Source organism: Mycena indigotica (genome assembly GCF_014461135.1).
Source record: "Mycena indigotica strain 171206Taipei chromosome Unknown Mind.scaff0012, whole genome shotgun sequence".
Classification (NCBI taxonomy): Eukaryota; Fungi; Basidiomycota; class Agaricomycetes; order Agaricales; family Mycenaceae; genus Mycena; species Mycena indigotica.
The window spans coordinates 775,523-800,078 of NW_023503011.1; the positions used below are offsets into that span (position 1 = coordinate 775,523).

The 24,556-nt window shown below is 50.9% G+C and overlaps 2 protein-coding genes across 2 annotated transcripts; both read left to right on the forward strand.

Moving 5' to 3' along the window:
• Positions 1-1,740: 1,740 nt before the first annotated feature.
• Positions 1,741-2,773, forward strand: MIND_01228900 (SRP72 domain-containing protein; the record flags this gene model as incomplete). Its single annotated transcript, XM_037368789.1, has 4 exons — positions 1,741-1,927; positions 1,974-2,203; positions 2,254-2,319; positions 2,366-2,773. The coding sequence occupies exons 1-4, from the start codon at positions 1,759-1,761 to the stop codon at positions 2,771-2,773; spliced, it is 873 nt and encodes a 290-aa protein (XP_037214757.1). The 5' UTR covers positions 1,741-1,758.
• A 19,361-nt stretch (positions 2,774-22,134) lies between these two features.
• Positions 22,135-24,404, forward strand: MIND_01229100 (F-box domain-containing protein; the record flags this gene model as incomplete). Its single annotated transcript, XM_037368790.1, has 7 exons — positions 22,135-22,686; positions 22,744-23,244; positions 23,307-23,497; positions 23,549-23,765; positions 23,828-23,940; positions 24,001-24,120; positions 24,182-24,404. 7 exons carry the CDS (start codon positions 22,135-22,137, stop codon positions 24,402-24,404), a joined length of 1,917 nt encoding a protein of 638 aa, XP_037214758.1.
• Positions 24,405-24,556: the final 152 nt, after the last annotated feature.

Consider the following 24,556-nt stretch of genomic DNA (forward strand, 5'->3'; position numbering starts at 1 on the left):
TCCTCCAAGGCTACAAGGTGAGGGAGGAGGGACAAAATGTCGCGGTAGAATGCCGGGCGAAGAATAGTTAGTTTCCGCAATTGGTGTGCAGGAAAAGCAAGATCGAGAACCAAATTCGGGATACTGATAGCGAGCTCGCTGAGCCGGGGGGTGCTTTGCGCGTGGAACTTTGGGTGCTGAGCTGGAGCGAGTGTTGGAAGAGTCAAGCTATCGAACGTCATCTTTGTGAGCCGCGGAAGTTCCAGAGCAGCGATGGTACTCAGTGTGTCGAGCGTCAAGATCAAAGGCTCTCCCCAGTCTGCAGACAAATCTACATCTCCCCATTGGGAAGCAGAGGCGAAGATGTGGTCAGGAAAGCGCATTTCGCGATACTCATCACCACCTATGATGGAGAGTGCGATCGGCAGCCCTTGGGTGCGGGCAATGAAGTGCTCAAACAGCAGATCGGGATTTTCGCCATCGATGCAGTAGCACGCGCGCGTCCACAGGCGGGGGTCTGCAAGCGCAACACTCCGCCATCGTTGGCACACCGCGGTAATGTGCAACAGTGTGTAGTTGACCTGGCTCCGAGGAGAGGACGAGACGGCGGCTGCCGCAAATATCCGGCAGAGGAGTTCGGCGGGAAGGGTATTGACTGGGTACACGACGGCGGCGAGCGTTTGCTGGATCTCTTCTAGCTGGATTGTCAATGTGCTTATCGTTTTCACGATCCGGGCTGCCTCTTCCCGGAGGCGGACGATGTCCGAGCTGCTGAGCGGAGGATTCGCATCGCTGGGTGAGTCGGACCGGATGCGGGGATGGCGAAAAAATGAGAGGAGTTCGGCGGCTGGGAAGTCGTAGGGGTCTTCGTACATGAGAGCCAAGACAGACAGGCGCGATTGATGTCGATAGCCAGAATCGGAAGTTGAGCGCTAGCGTAAAGTTGTTGGCTCGGCTATGGATGGAAGAGATCGATATGGCTCGGGGCTCGAGGGCAGATTTGAGGAATAGGTTGCTTGCTTGGTGCTGCTCGGCTTGGGAGCAAACAACAAGGATAGTAGTGTCACGGTCACTCACGTGGCATACTTTCGGGTGCTAGCAATGTTGGTGGGTGGTGGTGACTCGTTTCTGTTCGTCTGCAATGAGGACCCCCGACAACCCCCTTAGAGGCCGGAGGCCGGGTTTGGGGGTTTTTACCCGAATTTTTTTGAGCGTTTTTGGCCAGTTTTTACCCGAATTTTGCCTCCGGCCTCCGGAAAGGGCCCATTTTTACCCAGTTTCGACCTCCAGCCTTACAGGGTCGTGCTAAAAAAGGCGCGAGGTCAGAAATCGGCTAGAGCGCATTTCAGAGAGAGAAAACTGGCTCAAGACGGGATCGAACGACGTCGGCAGCCTAATAGGGGCTACAGACCACGCGGAGTACGGCCGGTTACACCAAGAACAAGTGAGGGGAGAAGTTACCCGGTTGGGCCTCTGGCTCCCCCAGACGACGGTCACTTTTACCCAGTCTTACACCTGAGGCCCCCGGCCAAAATTGGGCCATTTTTACCCAGTTTGCCTCCGGCCTTGGCAAAAATTTCCGCAAATTTTACCCGGTCGGGCCTTCGGCATCTAAGGGGGTTGTCGGGGGTCCTCTGCAATGCCGCATTGTTGGAGAAGGACAGCGTGCGATGCTCGTTTGATCACCTCCGGATGCGCAAGTCAACAGCGGGTGCCGAAGTCGGAACTGGAGGAGTTGTGACGCGCTAGTCACATGATGACGCAGCTCCTTTTCTCGTCATGCCAGCGAAAACGAAGCCCAAGGCGACTCCTGCGGCCAAACATGTATCAAAACCGAAGACGAGGCCGGCTCCGACGGTGCCCGCGCAGTTGACGCGGTTGTTCAAAACGTTGTGCGCGCAAATCGATGGCGGACACCATGCGAGCGCTATCAAGACTTGCGACAAGAGTGCGCTTTCTCTTTTTATTTCTGGGTTGTTCACGAGGAAGTGTAGTATTGCGACTGGCTCCGGGCGACGAAGACGCGCTGCAGACGAAGCTGTTCTTACTGCTGACGACGGACCAGCCGAGAGAAGCGTTGGCGCTCATCGAGGGTCTCCCGGCAGAGTCGGCCTTTGAGAAGGCGTATGCGCTATACTCTTTGCAGCAACGCGACGAGGCGCGTATGCTTTTGGACGGGATCGGGGAGGAGGAACGGGGAGCAAGGCATTTGGCCGCCCAGTTGGTGTGTGCTCCGTCTTCCCCCCATGCGAGTGTTAACGAGGGCTTGCCCAGAATTACCGCGAGGGCGCATACCAGGCCACGCTTGACATCTACAACGACCTGCTCGACTCCGCACCGGTATAGCCCTGCCTCTTCTTTCTTTCTGCTACTAATCTTCCCATAGACAGCCGAAGAACACGCGGATATCGCGACCAACACGCAAGCCGCGTCGACCCACCTCGACTTCATCAACGCCGGCTACCTCCGCGGCCTGTCCGCCCTCTCCGGCGCCGCCCAGCTCGAAGATGCCCCCCCGCCACTGCCCACAGCGTCCGCGCTGCCCGCCCAGGCACCCGCAAAGCCCGCACAGGAGGATCAGCCGAAGAAGAAGGTCAAGCTTCCGCCGGGCGTCGTGCTGGGCGTGACCCCACCACCAGACCCGGAGCGCTGGCTCAAGAAGAGCGAGCGCTCGACGTTTGGCACGGGCAGGCGCAGAAAAGGCGGAGGTGGGGCGACACAAGGCAGTTCAGTCGATGGACCCGCTGTTGGTGGAGGAGGCGGTGGGAAGAAGGGCGGGAAGAAAAGAAAGTAGCGGACTGTCTGTGTTCTGTCGCATCCACGGATTTTGGTCAAATGGGACTGCACGAATTGGTATTATTTGAATCTTCTCTACTCTGACTTCACATTATCGCAACCAGAGAGAACAAATTGAAAGAGAGAACACATACACCCCTTATGCCATCATGATGATAATGAACGTTTGTACAATGCCCTTAAGTTCCACATACCCGTAGCGCTAACAAGCGAGCTGGCTTCCGTTTTTACCAAGTCTGCAGTTCTTCAGCACTCAAGGTCCCGTCTACCGTAAGGAGAAGACTTGCGAGCTTACTCGTAGCATTCTCCGCCTAGGCCTCAATTTTGTCGGAAATAATGTTGCGAAACTCTTCTTTCAAGTCGGGGTATCGTTTTAGTCGGGACGACGATCTCCCTCTGATGGTTCTCTGGGCTTTAGACACTGTTGTCGTTGGGGAGCCTGTTTTCATCTTGGGTAGCACTACGACACATTCTGTAGTATTCATAGTCATGTAGACAAGGTGCCCGATGTATTGCGCTACCGTAGCACTATGACATGCACCTCTCATGGATACTGTAGCACTGTAGCAGTTCTGTAGCAGCCTATAGTCTATAGATCGGGCACGTCAGTGACGTCACATGCATGTACACCGCTTCTTTTTTCGAAACCAAACTCGAGCCTTGACCAAGCCTTGACGCTAACCCTCCATTTCCCGGGCCCATCTCCATGCTCTTGCTTTCCGGTTTGGGCAACCTATTCTGCCACTCGGGCCATGGGTGATTCGGACTGTCAATGCGGGAACTTGAAGGGGGATAATTTTGGGATGGGCCTATCAAAATCGATTGTGGCCATCAGGAGCATTATTGAGGGCTGATCGCGATGGTGTGAGTTGGTTGCCGGAGTGCGATTTAACTTCGTGACCCTGCATTCGAATCCTGACAAGTTGTAGGCGCCGCTCTCTGACTCAAAGTTTTCCCTCCAGCAGAAGCTGCACCCGCCACTGACCGTCCCGGGCCCAGTCGCCATCGCTGCAGGCTGTGAGCGCTGCCCTGAGACCCTCGCTCACCAAATACTCACTTCATGAAATCAGCGTCGCATATGCCAGTGCCCACATTCCCAGCACCACATCTTCCCGACGAAATCATTTCCGAGATCCTCGCACCTGCCCTCGACGTCGACGACGACCTTTTTACCCAGTCCTTGGGCTACGGCCGCCGCTCGCCATTTGTGCGCTTTTCAGAGTCCACTTCTGCCTATCTCGTCGTCTGCAAGGCCTGGCTGCGGGTGGCGACGCCGCTGCTCTACAACGTCGTCGTCATCCGGTCCAAGGCCCAGGCCCAGGCGCTCGCGGCCGTGCTCGGCAACAACCCGCTGTTGGGGTCGTTTATCCGCAAGCTGCGTGTCGAGGGCGGCTATGGCGCGTCGATGCACAAGGTGCTGACCAATGCACCGAACATCACCGACCTGTTTCTCGCGTTCAACATGTACAGCGCGGACAAGACGGACGGGCTGTGCAAGGGGCTGGAGCGCGTCAGCCCGCGGAGAGTCATCTTCGATTTGAATGGCTTCAAGTCCAACAACGCGAATCAGGGACTAGCGGGCGCGCTCGTGTCCGCCATACCGAAATGGGACCGGCTGGTGTGTGCTGCGCTGTCTGCTCCTTGATATTGCTCATCTGAAGCACCAGGTGTGCCTCGACATCAGCGCCGCCAGCTATCTGGGTGCAAGCCGACCATTCTTGTCACGCGCCATCGCAGGAAGCAAAACTCTGACCCATATCGTCGTCGCGGACTTCTCCGAGGCCGAATATGTATATGAGCACTCCAAGCAATGCCCACTCCGCGTGCTGGAAATCAAATCAGAAGAATGGCACGCTGGCTCGAGCAACGACGGTCGTATAAAGGCGAAACTCAAGGCCGACGACCGGCCCATAAAACTGGAGCTACGGTCGTGTCCTGCGGAAAAACCTCGCATATCGCGGCTTGCCTATCACCAGATGGAGCGCAACCGTCGGGGTGGCGCGCCGTATACTATACCGGACCTGCCCCTCCCGGATCCATCATTCCATCCCATGGCTACTGCGCCGCTTGATGTTCAGAAACACATCTGGTCGCGCATTCTTTCTTTTACTCTTGTATACCGCGACGAACTACACAGCGTGGGCCTTGCCGACTGCTCGCACAACTTGCTCCTTGTCTCAAAGCTTTTCCTTGTTTGTCTATTCCTTTGTCTTTCTCAAGATGCGATGTCATGGTGCATTGATTGGATCATAGGCCGCAGCAATCAAGCCCGTCTACCAGAAGATCTCACTTCGATCCCTTCGCGCGTGGACCCTACTCGCAAGAACCCTCGATTCGCACCCAAAATACGCAGGATACATCCAATTCGTGTCGTTGACCGACTCTCGGGAACATGTAGTCGAGCAGGACCACATCGCTTTTCTTGATGCGCTCATGCGAACTGTGTATGTTTGCGCTTGTTTACCGGCGATATTATGTGCGCTAATTTCCACCCAGACTCCCCTCCCTCCGCCATCTCACCTTCAAATGCGCATTTTACTGTCATTGGGTCCTCCTCATACATGGAAATCAGCTGGTCACTTTGGATGTTTCTGTCAACACACTCGGCGCGATGCGACGGGCGGATTCTGATTGTCCCGTCATCTGTGTATTGGACTTGTGCCCTAATCTCACCAATATGACCCTGGTCAGTCCCGCGATTGTAGTCACCATGTCTGATGTGCTGCTAGAACACGAAAGGCCGACACTCGGGGCAGTGCATCCCCACTGTCGACCTGCTCGACGCGCAAAACGCGCACCACTCCCTCCACACCCTCACATTCCATATTCTCGAGTTGGCGCCGCGGTGATTTCCCCGAACCGCCAGCGATTTCTGCGTGCTCATGCTGCCTTCTGCCAGAGACCACGGTCATTCCTGGGCGGATTTCTTCGTGGAGTTTGCGGCACATGTCATCCCGCGCTGGCTCCCTGCGCTGCGGCACGTCGTCCTCGACGCGCGTTTTGAATGGCCGACGACAGAGTGAGTCATCGAATGTTCGGCTTTGTGTTCTGATTTAGGTTGGCCTCTGTCAGACGGGAGATCGGCAGCAGTCCCTGGGTGCGCATTGCGGACGAATTGATTGCTGCTGGGGTGCAGGTCGAGAACCGGGACAGGACGCGGTGGCGCTCGCGGTTGAAGACGGCCGGGCGGAGGACGGTGAACTCAACCGCGAGGAGGAAAGGGAGCGCGTCCGCGACTAGGCGACGAAGGACGCGAGCGGCCGGGGTAATTGAGGGTGGGGAAGATCCCACCATCGAAGGCCTATAGAGTCTGCTCTGCTTTGTGAAGTGTCGTTTTCGTTTTCGTTTTGTTTGCATGTCGAGTACGGAGGAGTTTCTAGAAAGCATTGTAGTCACACTCAGAAAGCAGTATACTCCAAAATACTGAAATATGAAACCAGAAATTTCCAGGTGTTGCATGTAACAGTGGCCAAGCAATTTCAAACGCAGGTACATATGATTGGAGATGGGCTGACAATTGTCATGGCACAAACGGATTCATGATGAGGTTGAATATTGAGCCTAATTATTGGACCACTATATTTTTCCCCTCTTTTTTGTATATACAACAAACTGTACCCGATAAGTACTAGTAGTCATCAGGAAAAACCTACTTTTCCACTTTACCTCAAATTACCATCCCAGAAGTTCATCTGGGGTAATGAGGGATAAACAGAGGTAAAATACCGGGAAGGTTAGTAACATCACCTTGGCATTACCTATTATCCCATGTCATCATTGACAGACTAATGGGATTTCACTCGGAATTGAATGACCATAAGTATTCAAACCATTGTAGGTTTTGCTGTAAGTAGTGCATTGCATATCAAATAAACAAACAAACAATCTACATTGTCTTTTCCACAATAGTTGTTGCCAATAGTATTGGCAACAACTATAAGTATGATTTGTTTGGGATTTATTTTTTGCATTTTACTCATTATTGTCAAAGTAAGCGCTAGTAAGCATCAATTTGGCTATTACTAAGCAACTATTGGTCCAATGAAATGTCAGGGACAGATGGCACTTCTGTGGAACTTATATAGCATTTAGAAGCATCCCAGTACACAATCAGATATAGGGCGGAATTCATGTTCGTCAGATCGTCAGGTCGCCGGTTTTCGTCAGGTGTCATTTTTATGCAGATCTTTGATTGATTTAGGCTGATTTTCGTTAGTTGCCAAGCAAATGGTAAAGATGTTGAATTTACCGGGCTCCGCGCAGCGGGCCTCCGCGGCGAGCGGCAGCTCCCGGCAGGGTGGGGTCCGGGGCAAAGCCTCGGTCGGGGTCCGGGGTGGAAAACCCCGGCCGTCGCGGCCGGCGCCGCAACTGAGAGCACAAAGGACGTGAAAAGGCAGAAAAAATGGAAGGAAAATGAAAAGAGAAGGGAAACATGCACCGCGCAGCGGGCCCCGCGGCGAGCGAAGCCCCCGGCAGGGTGGGTCCAGGGCAAGGCCCTGGTCGGGGTGGAAGACCCGGCCGTCGCGGCCGGCGCCGCAACCATCAACACGGCATGGTAAGATGATTCCTCAAAATCTGATCGATTATCAAACAACCTGACGAAAGTAAGACACCTGACAAAGATCCCCATCAACCTGACGAAGATGGCGGACCTGACGACCTGACGAACATCGCTACGACCCTCAGATATATACTAAGATTCCCCTCACCCCGAAGGGATCATCGAAGCCGATCCAATCGTCTCCCAAAGGCCGAAGTTAGGGTACGAGGCAAAACAAACAAACCCCGCTTGACACATCCACCACCAGGAAATGCACAACTGCACTTATGCCAGTCCGCCGTTACGGCTTGCCGGTCGCGTCATGTGGGGCTGGGAGACTCTCCAGGGCAGCAAGCTACCCCATCATCAAGATCTCCTGACCCACTAAAACCTGGAGCTCCGCTAATACACGTAGAAAATGAGCAATCAAAGAGATCACCAGGACCTTCAACTCAACTAATCAAATCCTAATTTTGTGCGGTTTTGTGTTCGGGGTTCAAGCCGCAGGAAACGGCTAACGGATTCAGATGTTCTTATTGATATCAGTTGTAATTTGGGACGTTGTATAAGCTTGTATTGAAGTTTTCACTGTGATGAACAGAAAACAGCAGATGTTGGTGAGGAGTTAGATTTGAGAGGAGCAATATGGCTCTACTCTCCTTGCACTTGCACTTGCACTTGCACTTGCACTTAACCTAACCTGATGTTTATCTTAACCTGACAATATGTGAAGTGTGACAAAACCCGACTGATGTGATGATGGTAGTAGTCACACCCAGGGGGGCTAATCTATTAATCTAGGGTTTTACAGGCCTCCTTATATACTACTCTCAAATTAATTACATAATCCGTGACGATGTGACTTGATCCGCTGATCCGGTTCTAGAATGTTCTAGTTCAGGCTTCTGGAAGGTTCTAATATAGGTCCTGGGTCAGACTTGCCAAATATGGACATGTTACCCTTGGTTCGGTTCAGAGTCTAGACCAGTCCCTGGCCTAGAGCAGGCCTAGACCTTGTGGCCGGGTGCATATAGATTTGATTCAAAGGTTTGCAACATTTATTCTGAGATTCTTCATATGTTCCATAGCTATTGTGCATGAAAATGAATTTATGGGGTCCATATGTTATCATTCATATGGTGGTCATATTGACCGCTCATTACCGCGGCGGGCTTAGTCCAATCCGCCGGGAGTGTGTCTGCGCTTGAAACTACCCCTCGCCATGTATTCAACACGAGCAAGGGGGCTAGGGCCTTCTTCCCCCATTTCCGCTTGTTCGTCAGTTGGCAGTCAAGCTCCAGTCGCAGGTCCAGTTGCCTGTACCATCAGTTGTGAATCTCCCACTTGCTTGCTGGGTCCAGGCCATCTCTCTGGATGCGGTGTTCCAGTCTGAGTTGCCAAATGAGATATGCTGATTCCGACACTATTATTCGGAACAGTCCCGTGAGTGATTTATTTACATTGTTGCAGGCAGTCAGGAGTCCATGATTACTGCTGTTAGTGCTTCTATAATTGGCTCTCAACAAATGGTATGCTATTATATTTAGCTATATTCGAAAATGTTCAAGGGGAAACATTACTGGAAATATGTCAAGTTTTGGAATTAATTTTTTTATTCAAAGCAGCTTTGAGGATTTTCATGACCAAAATATTTAATGTTTTTCAATGAGTTTTGGACCAGAAAAAACTTGATATATTCCCAGTAATATTTCCCACTAAACATTTTTGAATCATAGCAGTAGTTTGTAATGAGCTACCAGGAGCCACCTAGTGGCCAAAATACATTATGATCACTAGTGGCTCTAGTGGCTCCACAGTGATGTGGGGAGGGGCATACTATGTGTGATGCAATATGACCTGGAGACTTGCAAACTTCAGCAAATTTGACAAATCTGTAATGTGTAAGATGACTCTCAGAACTTTTAACCCTGTAAGTTCAGTGTAATAGTAGCTGAACTTGAGATCTGAATAGTTGTAAGGGCAACCCTAGAGGCCTGAGATCAAGGTCCTAGCAGGGGAGGATCCAAAGAGGAGAAACTCTATGGGTCTGCTAGGTAGCTCAAAGGTAGCTGACTATATACTGCTTGTCCATAGCTGCTGCTATTAGGCACAGAAGGCCTGGGCAGTGTCACAGGCAAGGTTCCAGGGTGACCATTAGGATGGCGTTGACAGATCTGTGATAGCGTAGACACAATTACAAAAGGGTTGGTATCACAAACAGAGCTTGATCAAATGATAGGTCAACTGAATGAGTGATCAAGTGATGGCTCTATAGAATAAGGTAAAGAGATTTGTAAGATGGTAGGAGTTTGTTACTAGTGTAACAGACTCCCAAACATGTAGGTGTTTGGTGTAATCAATGAGAATAAAAGGACTAGGGTATGGGAGATCTAGCAGCCTACTTATATACTGTCTGCACCTGTGACATTACATCCTAGTGCAATAGGTGTCAGACCAAACGAGACTGTAAGTAGCTGTTTCAGTATGGCACTTGTCACACTCCTGTCAGAGTAAGGCTACGCAGGACCCGTGAATATGCCCCAAGAGGTTGGATACCAAAATCCGGACAAAAATTTGCAAATCTCGACCAAGGTTAGACCAGAATCCGGACAAAAATCGGGCCAAAACCAAAAATGTTGGATCCACAGTCTGGACAAAAAAAATTCCTCTTGGACAGGTCGGATCCGAGTCCAGACAAAAAATGCATGTTTGGGTGGACAAATCATGTGCAATTGGATGAGAAATGTATTGAAGTCACATTTGATATAAAATCAGCCTGGATCAGAGCTTCGAAGAAAAGTGTCTTTTTGAGACAACTTTGCTTAGCGCGGCTTTTCTCGGCTAATTTTAGCTGACTTGGGGATTTTCCCTGATTTTCGCCAAGGTTTGAAGCAAATCCTGACAAAATTTCCTGCTTGGGGCTAGGTGTGTTCAAAATCCGGACAAAAAAGCTCTGGTCCAATGTCCAAAAATCTGGACAAATTTTGGCAATCACCGATTTCAGTATCCAACCTCTTAGGGGATACTCACGGGTCCTGGCTATGCAACAAGACATAGACATTTGACAGGAACAGTGACAAGCGGGGGATGTCATCAGGGCAATGATCGGATCAAAAATGATAGGTATGTGATGGGAATCAACAGGGTGTGATAGTTGGATTGGAAATGGAGACAGACCAGAGGCATCTCTGGGGGAGCTGAAGGGGTGATAATAGTAGAGTATAAAAAAGCTTTTTTTACGCCCTGGAGACCCTCCCCCCACCCTATGTGTAATAAGAATCTTAAACCCCTTGTTTTAGTAAGTAAAAAGCAATTGACTGTTTAATTATAAAATATTCACTGTCAGACTGCGGGTCGGGCCGTGCAAGGACCTCTCCTAAGAACGCGCGCCCGGAACAGAACAGACGGATAGTCGGGCCCGCAGGTACGGCGGGCAGGGTAGATCGAAACCGAAAGGGCCCGTGAACTCGGTCCCTTGCTGTGGTCGGTGGTCGAAGGTTCGAAACGGGTCGTGTCGGGCCCGATGAGTCGATAACGTCTCCTTGCACGGAGTAAGGTAGTTCTTCAGACGATCTAAGCGATAGAGTACAGGGTACGCTATCGCGCCTTATATACGCGGGCCCGCAAAGGGGGTGATCAGACACCCTGGCCTCTCCTCCTCCTCCTCGCTCCTGTTCCTGGCCGCAGAGGGGACGATCATACATCCCTTGCGGGCCAGGCGCTACTCCTAACCTCCTAGCACTCCTCCCCAGTCCCCTTGTGTCGAGTTGGGCTCGGCGACGGCTCGACGCGTCGTTCTCGGTCACGTGCTTTCCACGTGTGCATTCCTCCTACTGGGGCGCATGTTCCCCGTCATCACATGCTGCGTGCTACGGGCCCGCGATGGCCCGACACTAGCGCCCGGAGCGGACGGGCCGGGTCTTATCCGTGACATTCACCAATGCACACACTGGGGTTTTAGACAGAAAAACAGTCCCCAAAGGAGGTTTTATTTCTGAGAAACAGTGCAATAACAAGTGTTATGATGAGAAAAGGAGTTGTGTCACAGAACCCCTGATTATACCCTAAGAGGTAGGATTCTGGAAATAGGGATTGAAAAATTTTGTCTATAGTTTTTGGACACCAACTCAATATTTTTTATCTGGAATTGGATCTGATCTGCGCCGAAGCTGCAAAATTTGTCTGGATTCACATTCATTAACTGCCTTTATTCTGTAGCTACCACCTAGCTACAGGTGCTACATTGTACTATAAATCACCAGCACCTAGCTACATATGGGGGGACCTTGCAATTTAGCTACAGTAGCTATATTGTCTATATAGTCATATATTGCAGTTCTGTTTTTTCCTGATGTTTAGGGCCTGTTTGGGTGCAACAGGTAAGAAGCTGTTGTCAGCCAAAATGATCCCAGTGCTGTGAGTCAGCAAGCTTAGGATCAATCTACCCATTTGAGGTATTCGCCGCCTCCGGCTAGCTTGACACCTCACGTCACAGCCAACACTTCTCTTTTCTGTCTTCTGTCCTCCACACCAATGCCTGCCACTGGGAGGGACAGCCTCTCGCTGTATCTGGCGGGACATCGATAACCAAACCCTTGTCAACACCTTGCATTGGGTCAAGGCTTACAGCATGTAGTCCAACAGTGGCTGGAAGCCGGTTACATGGACCTATGTTGAGCAGGCCCTTGCCTTGCGACAAGTCCAGGACCACCCAAGACTGCTGATAAGTGCAAGGACCATTGGACCAGCACAGTAGGTGTCAATACAGCATTCCAAATATCTGCTGGCGCATCATAGGTCAAAAAAAACTTCATCAATGTCCAGTATCTTTGTTTGCTGTTGGAATTTGGGCAGAATGAAGGGCTGAGGCTGGTGACAGCATCAGATAGGGTCTGGGTAAGTGTTTTGGTAAGTGTTCATAGGACAGTGAGCTTCGGTACTAACAACATCCAGAAAAAATATCAAAAGTGGAGGAACACACCATTTCCCCTGTATGACAGCATTCTTCATCTTGTGGATGAGATTATTGCTACTGGGACTAGGACTTTTCATGCTGGGTTGTCACAAACTCAGCTCACCAAGTCCCAAACATAGTCAGCAGCCTCTTCAGCATTGCAAACTCAAGATGATGATGTTTTACTTCTCGGAATACTAAAGATGGCCACCTCATTCCCCGACACCCCCTTCTCCCACCCTTAGCGTGGTTTGTGAGATCATACCCCACTATATACTCTGCTGACTCCCGCTCAGGATCTTCACAATGATTTGATGACATCTTCACCACCACCTCCCTCCAGCCCAACTCCAGCCACAAACATGCTGCATTGTCATCTCCCAAGAAGCCTGTGGGACGACGACGACGGGCTCGGAACAGTGAAGCTGCAATTGATCTTGCTTCGGCACTGTGCGACATTGCTGGTTTGATGAAGCTACTCGACAGCCCCAAGATCTACCACTGAGCTGTGAAGATGCTCAAGGACGATGGTGACTTTTCGGATAATGAGACAGTAGTATGTATGCACTTATTCAAAGACTCTACTGCAACTGCTTCTACCTACATTTCCTCCTCTAAGAAAGCTATTGTAAGGGCAACCCTGGAGACTCCAACGAAAGCCTAGCAGGGGAGGATCCAAAGCGTGAATAAAAGCTACGGAGATACACAGAGGGACTGACCTAGCAGGGGAGGATCCAAAGAGAAGAAACTCTAAGGGTCCGCCTGCTAGGGCGCCGACTATATACTGGTCGTCCGTAACTGCCGACGTAGAGCGCAGAAGGCCTGAGCGGCGTCGCAGGCTCTGTCCCAAGGTGATCGTTGGGAGGGTCTTGACGGATCGGTGATCGTGCGGGCGAAGGAGGCCATGGACAATGGTCGGGGTGGGTCGGAGCGTCCGAGGGGGCGACGGTCGGATTGACAGTTGCAAAAATATGGATAGAATTTCAGATTGTTTTTAATTTCCAGTGGAGTAGAGTTATCGGGGAGATAAACATGTTTGGTGTAAAATAACCCCACAAGTAGAAGAAGGACAGAGTAGATGGACCTGCACAGTTGATGTCGGAGGCTGACACGCTCAACCCTCCGCCGATAATCTTATCTGTGACTAATCACAATACCTACATCTGGAACCTGGGCGGAGAGAGTAGCCCCTTACTGCTTCTCTCTCCGACCCAGGTATGTCCCCTTTTACCTACATATGGATGTACACTACTGCTTCTCTCTCCGACCCAGAATACTATTTATTGACAGGTTATGGGCCCCGCTTGAATCTGCGCAATACTTGTATTCAACAGAGAAATCACACACACAATCCCAAACTACCCCTTTTTCGTCCCTCTGGCGCAAAAGGCATCCTAACCAACACGTTTCCTTATCAACACTTATTCGCTATGTCGGGATCAGCATCAGCCGACAACGAGAAAGAATGGCGAGGGTTGAAACTGACCTCGATTGTTGAAAGCGAAGATGGAACCAACAACTACGTCGAATTCAGGGCAAAGGCGAAAACAAAGCTTGACGCTGCTGGGTATTGGAAGTATATCGACGGCGATGACTACAATCCCCCTGTCATCCCAAGCTTGGTCGCCAGTCAGAACCACACAGGACTTGATGCGAATGGCGTCCAAGTGACAATAACGACGCCTGGCAATGAAGTAGCAGTGAATGTTGCGAACAAGGCGGCTGAGGCTTGGTTGGCACAGGACAAGAAGGCTTTGTCGATTATTGTTGACGCCATTCCAATGGCGAAACTTTACGTGGTTGACGACTGCACAACAGCACGTCAGGCTTGGCTTGCACTCAAGGACGCCTACGAACCGATAAACACCCTAACAGCTGTTACGCTGAAAGGCCAGATTTCGTCCTTGATGTGCGGTTCTGGACACCCAGTAGTCTGGTAGTCTGGAGGGTAGCGATGCTCGAGAAGTACCAAAAGCTGCGTTGCCGACCCCACCATGATGCCCAACCATGAATTCGCCAAGTCGTTGGTGACGAACATGCCGCAGAATGAAAAATGGCAGTTCTGTCGGGATTCATTGTTGGAAGAGATAACGAAAGCGGAAGCAAGTGGTAAACCGCTGAGTTCAGCACACGTAGTTGGTCGACTGCAACGCGAAGAATTTGCAAAGGGATACAATGCGACCACCACAACACCTGCGACATCCTCCATCTCAGCCACAGATGCAGTTGCAAGCGCATCTTTGGCTCAAGTCAGCAACCAAAACCAACGCCCGAAATGACCGCACCTACCAGCGAAATGACCGCCGTCCAGCTCCGTATGATCGTCGAGGCGGACCAAATCCCAATCACAACAACAACCGCCCTCACGGCCCATATGCAACCCACGCACGTGTTTCAGTGTCTTGCGAGAATAAATGGTGCACAACCCCGATCGGGTACACCCAAGCAGAATGTGTGGCTTGGGAGGGAGGAAGAGTGGGTCAATATCCACCAAATTATCGTGGAGCAAAAGATATTCACCTTTCGCCTGAAGAAAGAATCAGATTGAAGCGGCAGTATGCGTTGGACCAGGCAAGAGAGCAAACCAAGGCCAGCAAGGAGGAAACCGGTATGTTGGCATGGTTTGCATGACAGACGACACAGAAGACGAGATCTTGCAAGCCCTCGGAAACGAGACAGTTGACCCCGCGTTTGCCTTCTCGATGGTGATTGGAGAAGATGATGTTGACGACGAGGGGGGGATATGGATAAACGCTGTGGACGTCGTCTCTGAAAACGCAACCGTCAACCCAACAGACAGTGTATGTCACGACACAGGCGCTTCGCGACATGTCTTCAACAAGCTGTCCGCTTTTCACGACTACCAACCCTTCGCTACACCGGTGAATGTTCATGGCTTTGGGACTAACTTGACTACACAAGCATTAGGAAAGGGGACAGTGATGTTGAAGGGGACGCACGAATTGGACCGCAAGTTCTCACTGAGCGGCGTCTTGCTTATTCCCTCAGCACGCTGCAATTTAATCTCTGGTACCCAACTTGATCGCAGAGGCGTCGAAGCAGAGACGGGTGGAGGGACTATCCGCTACTACAACCAAGAGGGCGCCTTGTTCGCCTCTGGGACGATAGTCAACGGACTATACAAGATGGACGTTGAGGTCACTGATGCTTCCGCGGAAGCAAATCAGCTGACCACGCATCTCATCAACGCAACAACTCCTTCGACAACCCCAATCCTTGACTCAGATACTGGGGATGCGAACAAAGAGATGGTTTTTTCCACCGTCTAATGGGTCATCTGGACGTTAAAGGACTCAAGCGCGCCACGTGTGGGATACCCATCGACACGATTCAAGTCAAGAACTGTCGGATATGTGCGCTGGCGAACATAAAGCGTCTCAAGTTCCCTTCCAAAGCCTCAAACCGCGCAGAGCGCGTGTTATTTCGAATCCATTCAGACATCTGTGGCCCCTTCCCCGCTGGTTACGGTGGTTTCAAATACTTCATTACATTTACTGACGACTTTAAACGGTATTCTTCAGTTTACTTTCTCAAGACCAAAGACGAAGCTCTCAAATGCTTCAAAGAGTTTCGGGCCGCCGCAGAAAATCTTTTTGGGGGCCAAGGTGGTCTACCTCCGCATTGACAATGCTCCTGAATTAATCCACGGCCAATTCAACAACTTCTGCATCGAAAATGGCATCATTTACGAGAAATCGATCCCCGACTCTTCCCAACAGAACGGGCGTGGCCGAGCGACTCAACCAGACAATCAAGAGCATGACACGGGCAATGCTCATCGACGCCTCTCTCACTTCTTGGTTTTGGCCCTTGGCTGTACAAGCCTGCGTCCATATCAAGAACCGGTGATAAGCCGCAGTCTGGGACAGACCAGGAAACGACTATTTTTTGTCGATTTTGTTGCTCAGCGCATGTCTCAGAGTTGACATGAGTCCCGAATGGTCAACTAGGGAATTACCTGCACAAGAACTAGTCAAACTCCAGTCAAAATCTATCAAATGGCTCTCAGTGATTCCAAAATCTTGACTAGGAAAAGTTCGCAGAGCCTGTTCTCGCTAGAATCTATCCAATTCTGTGCAAAATACCCAAAGGGAGTGTATTCTAAAAGGCATATTCGGTTTGGCGCTCAGTGGAGACTCGAGATCGACTTCTCCTAGATAAGGGACACCCCTATCTCTGTTGGTATCGACGACTGACATCATTGGAACGTGGTTACGGATCATGCTGGAGGATTGAGAGTGCCAAGGGACGGTTAAACGGCGAAAACCTACTCAATTGATTGGGGCCTGGACCTGTGATCAACGGCGACTCTAAAACACTGTCCAGGAACAGGTCATCTGAACATTGGAAATGCGCCAGGAGAGTTGGGACAACCACCGCTGAGGCCATATGCACAAGATACGAGTTATGGGTGTCAATCAAAAGCTGGGAAGCAGAGCTATCCACTTATCCTACTCAAGATTGAGGGATTCTTCACAAGACAAACTAGATGGTCGCGAACACGGAAGATTTACACAGGCCATTGACACCAATACATGCGATACCAGTCATCTGGACCTGGATTTTCGACTCTGGGCCGTATGGCGAAACGATACCTATACAATTATGCACATGGACTACTTTTCTTACTCGAGATTTTCCCTGATTCTATCAATTTCTGTTTAGTATTTATATCTCTGTTTTGTATTTGGCAGGTTCACGGATTGCCCCGCTCTACTAGGTGCATCTGGGGATCTAGCTCGTCAATCTATCTTGCTAGCTCTTTCGAAATAGTATCATCACGTCAGAAGGATTATTGGTTGAGGGTTTCGGTTGCTGAATACAAGAGTTCCGGTTGCTGTTTATTGGGTTTCGGTTGCTGGTCGAGAGTTTAAGGCAGTTAGTTCCTGACTCGAGACAACTCAGAGGGTTTAAGGCAGTTAGTCCTGATCCAACGAGTATAAACTCTCCGGGCATCGTATTGGCGCTTCTCTATTGCTGAGTTTCGTCGATAGTACGCTTTGGGGCACGACAAATCAACGTTTTTCGCAAGAAACTCGTATCTACCCTACAACCTTACACATCTGTGCCAAGGCTCTGTTCACAGGGGCCTGTACTTGCACAAGGAGTTGACGATTTTTGGGTGTTGTGACTTTTCCTACTTGACATTATACATCTTTCTCTCTATGAAAAGTGGAGTTTTGGTTGTTTTTGTTGGTTTGGTTAGTTAGAGAGCACATTTGCTGTCCCCACTCCGCACTCATCACCGGGTTCCCCATTCATCTAACGACGACGGATCAGCACCATTCGAGAGCTGGTTCAAACACAAACCCGATTTATCCCATCTTCGACCCTTCGGCGTGCTAGTAACCGCAAGGAAGACCAACTCTACAGAGCAAATGAAGTTCAATGCGCCGGGGCGAAGAAGGCCGCTTTGTGGGGTATGCAAGAGATGCAAGAGGCTACCTGATCTGGCTACCAAAATCGAAAGCCATCCGGCCACGACGCGACGTAGAATTTCACAGCTTCCCAGAATTCATTCCCTCTCCCTCCAACTCCGAACTCTTATGGGAAGACGTGCCTTCCGAGTTGGAGGAACACTTCCGCGACCGTGATACAATGAATCGACCGTCACCACCAACGAGCAAACCCGCATCAGTGCAAGACACTAGCACGGCAGAAGCGAGTACGGAAGCGAGCGTGGAAGCGAGCGCAAGTGGAGAAACTGCCACAGAGCCTATATCAGCCCCAGGGCTTAACGTGTATGTCCTATCGTTAACGATAGAGACGATGTTTACCTGTTTAACCAGGCCTTCCTCGGAAGATACACCTATGATTCCTATAAGGAGCGAAACTCCAGAGTGCGTATCAAATCGCGAAATATACTTTATCCTAATTATTGGTTCAGGCCCGTACGACGCGTCCTAGACGATGTTATGGAGCATATCCAGAGCCAGCCACGTGCTAATGCGTGCGTCATATTATCTATGGGCCATTATAAACCTAATAGCTATTGTTTAGTCCTGCGCAAGAGGACGTTGAAATGCCCGACATCATTGATGATACACCACTAGCCCAACGTCGAGCTCCGGCGCATTCGCCACGTTCCTGCTCGCCATATAATCAATCACGCGACATTGGACGAGGGGGGGATGAACAACTGTGTCCTCTCTGAAGACTATCTACTATCCGTCCTGCTGTCGGGCGACGAACTTGAAATCGAATGTGAACCAGAAGACTTGGTCGAGCTTGCCCAAATCCTCGAACAAACAGAGACAGCCTATTCACTCAAGACTGAACCAATCAACAACCCTGACGCAAAAGACCCAAATTCGGTCAACGAGGTGAAACGATTGATCTACTGGCCACAATGGCTAATCGCCATATTCGAGGAGCTCGAATCACTCAGAGCGAAAGGCGTGTATATTGAGGTTGACGAAATACCCTCAGGACGGAAAGCAGTTGTGTGTAAATGGGTTCTACACATCAAGAGGGATCGAGACGGTCTGATATCTCGATTCAAAGCTCGACTGGTGGCGAAAGGCTTTACCCAAATACCGGGACAAGACTACACCTACACATTCGCTCCTGTAGCTCGATGGGAGTCTATTCGTTTCGTCCTCACACTCGTGGCAGCACACGATATGGTGTTACGACAAGTGGATGTCAAAACCGCCTTCCTCAACGGCCCGCTCGATGAAGAGATATACATGAAGAAACCGGAAATCGCTGGCCCTGGCTATTGGCGTTTGCTTAAAGGACTTTACGGTCTCAAACAAGCTGGCCGACAATGGTATCTGGAGCTCAACTCACGTCTCGAACTCATCGGATTCAAATGAGTTGAATCTGACTGAGCGTCTATATTCGAAGAAGCCACAACGAACTCACGATCATCACAACGAGTGTCGACGATATATTAATCGCTTCAACCACACAGTCTGAATCCGACTCCGTCGTTGCCGCCCCTAGCTGGCCAATTCGAGATAACAGACAATGGTGAACCACAACTCCATCTGGGTTGTTCTGTTGAGCGAGATCACAAGAACCTGACAATCCGACTCCACCAAAAGTCATTTACCGAGTCGATCTTGCGGGACTTTGGTTTCGACAAGAGTAATTCAGTCCAAACGCCTATGGACCCAAGCACCCAGTTGATGCCCGCATCCGAAGAAGAGATGGCTAAGGCTAAAGACTTCCTATACGCTGCCGTTGTGGGAAGGTGCATGTACCTTTCAACATGCACACGTCCCGACATCTCCTATGCCGTCCGTGAACTGGCTCGCTTCATGGCAAAATACGGACCTTCCCATGTCACCGCCGCAAAGCATCTCCTCCGCTACCTGCGGGGAACCGTCACTCACGGGATCCTTCTCGGCGGAAAAGAGGCTCGACAACCAGCCATTAAGGCTATGAGCGACTCCGACTGGGGCATGGGAGATGATCGAAAGTCAGTGTCTGGATTCGTCATCTTTATGGGCAATTCTCCAATCTCCTGGAGCTCAAAGCAACAAGCTGTGGTTGCACTATCGTCGTGCGAAGCGGAGTATCTTGCCACAACCCACTGTGCGAAAGACATACTGTGGTTCCGAAACTTACTGTCCGAACTCGGCTTCCCTCAAGACTTACCAACGTCACTGTTCTGTGATAACCAGGGCACGGTAGCGTGTACTCACGATCCACACGCCCACTCGAAGATGAAACACATCTCCATTCGGGAACACTTCATTCGGGACTGCGTTCTCAACCGACTTATCGATGTCATGCACGTGGCAGGGAACACCAACATCGCCGACCTATTCACCAAACCGCTGCATCGCATACTGCACACTCGCTGGGTCAAATTGTTAGGGTTGGACGCGCGTCAAGGGGGGGTGTCGGAGGCTGACACGCTCAACCCTCCGCGATAATCTTATCCGTGACTAATCACAATACCTACATCTGGAACCTGGGCAGAGAGAGTAGCCCCTTACTGCTTCTCTCTCCGACCCAGGTATGTCCCCCTTTTACCTACATATGGATGTACACTACTGCTTCTCTCTCCGACCCAGAATACTATTTATTGACAGTTGATATTCAAGAAGAGGATATATTGAGAAGCTACTATACATACCTGCTGATTGTATCTGCACTTCTCTGAAATCGCTCTTGAAGCATGCAGTTACTACTCCCAGTTCAGGCCAGGTGGAGGAATATAGCCAGTTCTTCATCTGCAGAAACATGGTTGGAGCTTCGGAGACCATGGTACTGTTGCAGCTTAAAAGAGAGTCGGAAAAATCCAGCTTTTGCCATGCCTAGATTGTTCTTGAACCGTTGGTCATGGCCAGCTGTCAGGTCTCTGAGCCATTTTTGTCTAGTATAGTCAGAATCATTCATGGGAATAGGCTCCGCAAGGTCAAGACGCATAAATGACACTATGTGACAGTGAACACTGAAGATACTGTAGTAATTTATTCAATTCGGCATGCCAAAAGGGTGTGACATCGGTGCCGAAATCAAATTTTCGGCGCCTCCTGTCAATGTGCGTGACTGCCAAAATATTTCGGCCTATTTAGCAGCCCGGAGGGCCGCTAAAATTTTTTTGATAGTCTGATGGGTGTTTGACGTTCGGCATCCAGGCTGTGGGCATGTGACACGCCGAAATATTTCGGCGTTGGAGGGCCCGTGTGACACGTGACCGCCGAATTGAATAAATTACTACAGTAGTGCATACTTAGTAGAAATAGCTACTGCTGCCGGGCTAAATCCTGTTCTTTCTTGGCTCTATAGCAGGCATCAGATGCAGCAGTAGTCGCAGAAGCTTTCGTTGGACGTGTTCTGTCTGTCATTGATGCGACAGAGAGCCAGCAGTTAGTGGAAATCAATGCAGAGTGGGTTTGACAAGTTTGTGGCACATGTGACTAGACATGTTTTATGGTAAAATTATATTACGGGGCTATTACAGGCTGTAACATATTAAGTAATGTTTGGTGGTCCAGTTGACATGAGAGAACGGGAAGTGCTCAGCCGGGCCAGGTCTTGATGGCTTGCTACCCATTGCGACCGAACAGGCCCTTAACCTTTACCGTGACAAAAAGTGCTAAATCAGCTAAAAGTAGCTGAGAAAAGCCAAAATTGTATCTAAAGAGCCCTTTTTCGGGCTCTGATAGCCATTGTGTGCTGTCCAGATTTTTTCTCAAATGTAGTCTGGTTGTCATCTAACTCAATACAAATTGCTGAGTGACAATGCTGACCCAGCTGAGGAAATTTTGTCTGGACTTGGTTCTGACCTGCTTAAGGGTAAAATTCTTTTGTCTGGACTTCAGATCTAACACTTTCGGCTTCAGCCCGATATTTGTCCGGATTCTGGTCACACCTTGGTCGAAATTTTCAAAAATTTGTCTGGATTTTGGTATTCTACCTCCTTGCGTCACTGATGCTGATGCTCATGTGACTAGCGCGTCACAACTCTCTTCCCCCGACTTTGGGGTTTACAGTAAGCCTTGACGCCTATTCAAACCTCGACTTCCCATCGCCATGCTCTCGCTCTCCCGATAGGGCAGTCAATTCACCTGGGCCACGGATGACTCGGACTGCGAGCGGCTTCAAGATGCAAGTGGATTAATTTTGGAGAGTAAGAGATGCCTATCAATATCGATTGCGGCATTCAGGCAAGAATTATGGGCTGATCGCGACGGTGTGGGTTGGTTGCCGGAGTGCGATTTAACTTCGTGACCCTGGATTCCTTACAAGTTGTAGGCGCCGCTCTAAAAATTTCCCTCCAGCAGAAGCTGCACGCAGCACACAAACTTGAAGCAAAGCCACTGACGTCCCGGGCCCAAGGCTGTGAGTGCTGCCCTGGGACCCTCGCTCACCAAATACTCACTTCATGGAATCAGCGTCGCATATGCCCACATTCCCAGCACCACATCTTCCCGACGAAATCATTTCCGAGATCCTCGCACCTGCCCTTGACGTCGACGACGACCTTTTCACCCAGTCCTTGGGCACCGGCCGCCACTCGCCATTTGTGCGTTTCTCAGAGTCCCCCTCTGCCTATCTCGTCGTCTGCAAGGCCTGGCTGCGGGTGGCGACGCCGCTGCTCTACAACGTCGTCATCATTCGGTCCAAGGGACAGGCCCAGGCGCTCGCGGCCGTGCTCAGCAACAACCCGCTGTTGGGGTCGTTTATCCGCAAGCTGCGTGTCGAGGGCGGCTATGGCGCGTCGATGTATAAGGTGCTGACCAATGCACCGAACATCACCGACCTTTTTCTCGCGTTCAACATGTACAGCGCGGACAAGACGGACGGGCTGTGCAGGGGACTGGAGCGCGTCAACCCGCGGAGAGTCATCCTGGATACGGGGGAGTACAGATCCAACAACGCCACGCTGGAGCTGGGGGACGCTTTGGTAGCCGCTATACCGAAGTGGGACCGTTTCGTGCGTTATTATTTCCTGCTTCGCCAAGGCGCTCACCTGCGCCATAATATCTTGCAGGTCTGTCTCGACATCGCCGCCGCCCACACCAGCCTCCCATTCATACCATGCGCCATTGCCGCCAGCAGAACGCTAACGCACATCGTCGTCGGGAGCTGCTACGAAGCTACATCTGTCTATACTCACTCTACGCAGTGCCCATTGCGCATACTCGAAATCAAATCCAAGAGATTCGAATGGAGCATGTTTACCCTTTCGTACCTGCATGATCTCGAGGAAAAGTTCAAGACAGGCGGACGTGCAATAGAACTGAGGCGGCCGGCTGACATCAACGAGACGCCTCGCCCATCCGTCTCGTCGACCAGGAATATCGACATCATGGTTGTGCGAAAAAAACCGGATCCCTGTTACCGGCCCATGGCGGATGTGGCATTTGATGTCCAGAAGCGCATCTGGTCCAGCATTTTCTATTTTGCTCTATCCGACAGTGGCTGGCCCCCGGCGTGGCGCGCCCGCAACCGTCAACCGCACAACTTGCTTCTTGTGTCAAAGCTGTTTCTGGTCAGTGGTAATGTCTGTTTGATTCGGAGGAAACTGGCCATTGATTGTATTACTTATACTAGGCCGCTGGATCCAGGTGGGTCTATCAGAACGTCGTGCTACGATCCTTTCGGGACTGGCCGCTACTCGCAAGGACCCTCGATTCAAACCTAGCATATGCACGATATATTCACTCGGTGTCGCTGACCAATCCGAGCATATGTGTGGCCGACCAAGACCACAATGCCTTTCTCGATGCGCTCCTGCGAATTGTGTGCGTTATTGGCCAATGTCAGTTACATTTGGCGCTAATTGTCCTCCCTAGGCTTCCCTCTCTGCGTCACCTCAAATTTCACTGTGCAATCGCATCCTATTGTCATTGGCTTTTCCTCATCCATGGGCATCACCTCATAACGCTGCGCGTCTCCGTCAACACCCTCCGTGCGATGCGAAACGATCCCGGTCGTGTGGCCGGATCAGAGGTGTCGAGTCCGGCGGCCTCTGTGTTTGACCTATGCCCTAATCTCACACACATGACCCTGGTAAGTCTCGTCCGAGTGGGGTATTGTTGGCTCTCAAACTAGTTGCCATCTTCTACTTCCAGGACAGCAGCGACAAATACTCAAGCTCAGTCGCCACCATCGACCTGCTCGCCACGCAAAACGCGCACCGCGCGCTGCATACGCTCACATTCTGTATCTTTTACTCGGCGAACCGGTGCGTCCAGGCATTTCCTCCCATCTCACCGGGCTCATATCAAATAATATCCTGGTACAGCGACCACGGTCGGGAATGGGCGCCGTTCTTTGCGGAGCTTGCGGCGCGCGTTATTCCGCGCTGCCTCCCCACGCTGCGGGACGTCGTCCTCGACGCGCACTTCGAGTGGCCGACTGCCGAGTGAGTTTGCCAGTGGTTGCGCTTTCTGCCAGTGAAGCCGATTTCCCTGACCGCTTTGCAGACGGGACATCGGCAGGAACCCCTGGGTGGGCATCGCGGACGACTTGATTGCTGCCGGGGTGCGGGTCAAGAACCGGAACGGGACGCGCTGGCGCTCGCGGCTGAAGACGGCCGGCGGGCGGAGGACGGCCCGGGCGAGCACGCAGAGCAAAGGTAGCGCGTCCCCGACTCAGACGAGACGCCTGCGACTCGGAACGCGGGCGGCCGGGGCGATTGAGGGTTAGGAGGAGTCTGGTCCGCTTTGAAGTGTCTTGCTTTCGTTTTTCGAGTTGTTTGCATGTCTGTTTTAGCGAGTACTAAGGAATTGAATGTTTGATGATAAGTAGCAAGAGGGAAAAAAAACCTGCCAAGTTGTGTATTCTTAGTTTTGTATGCA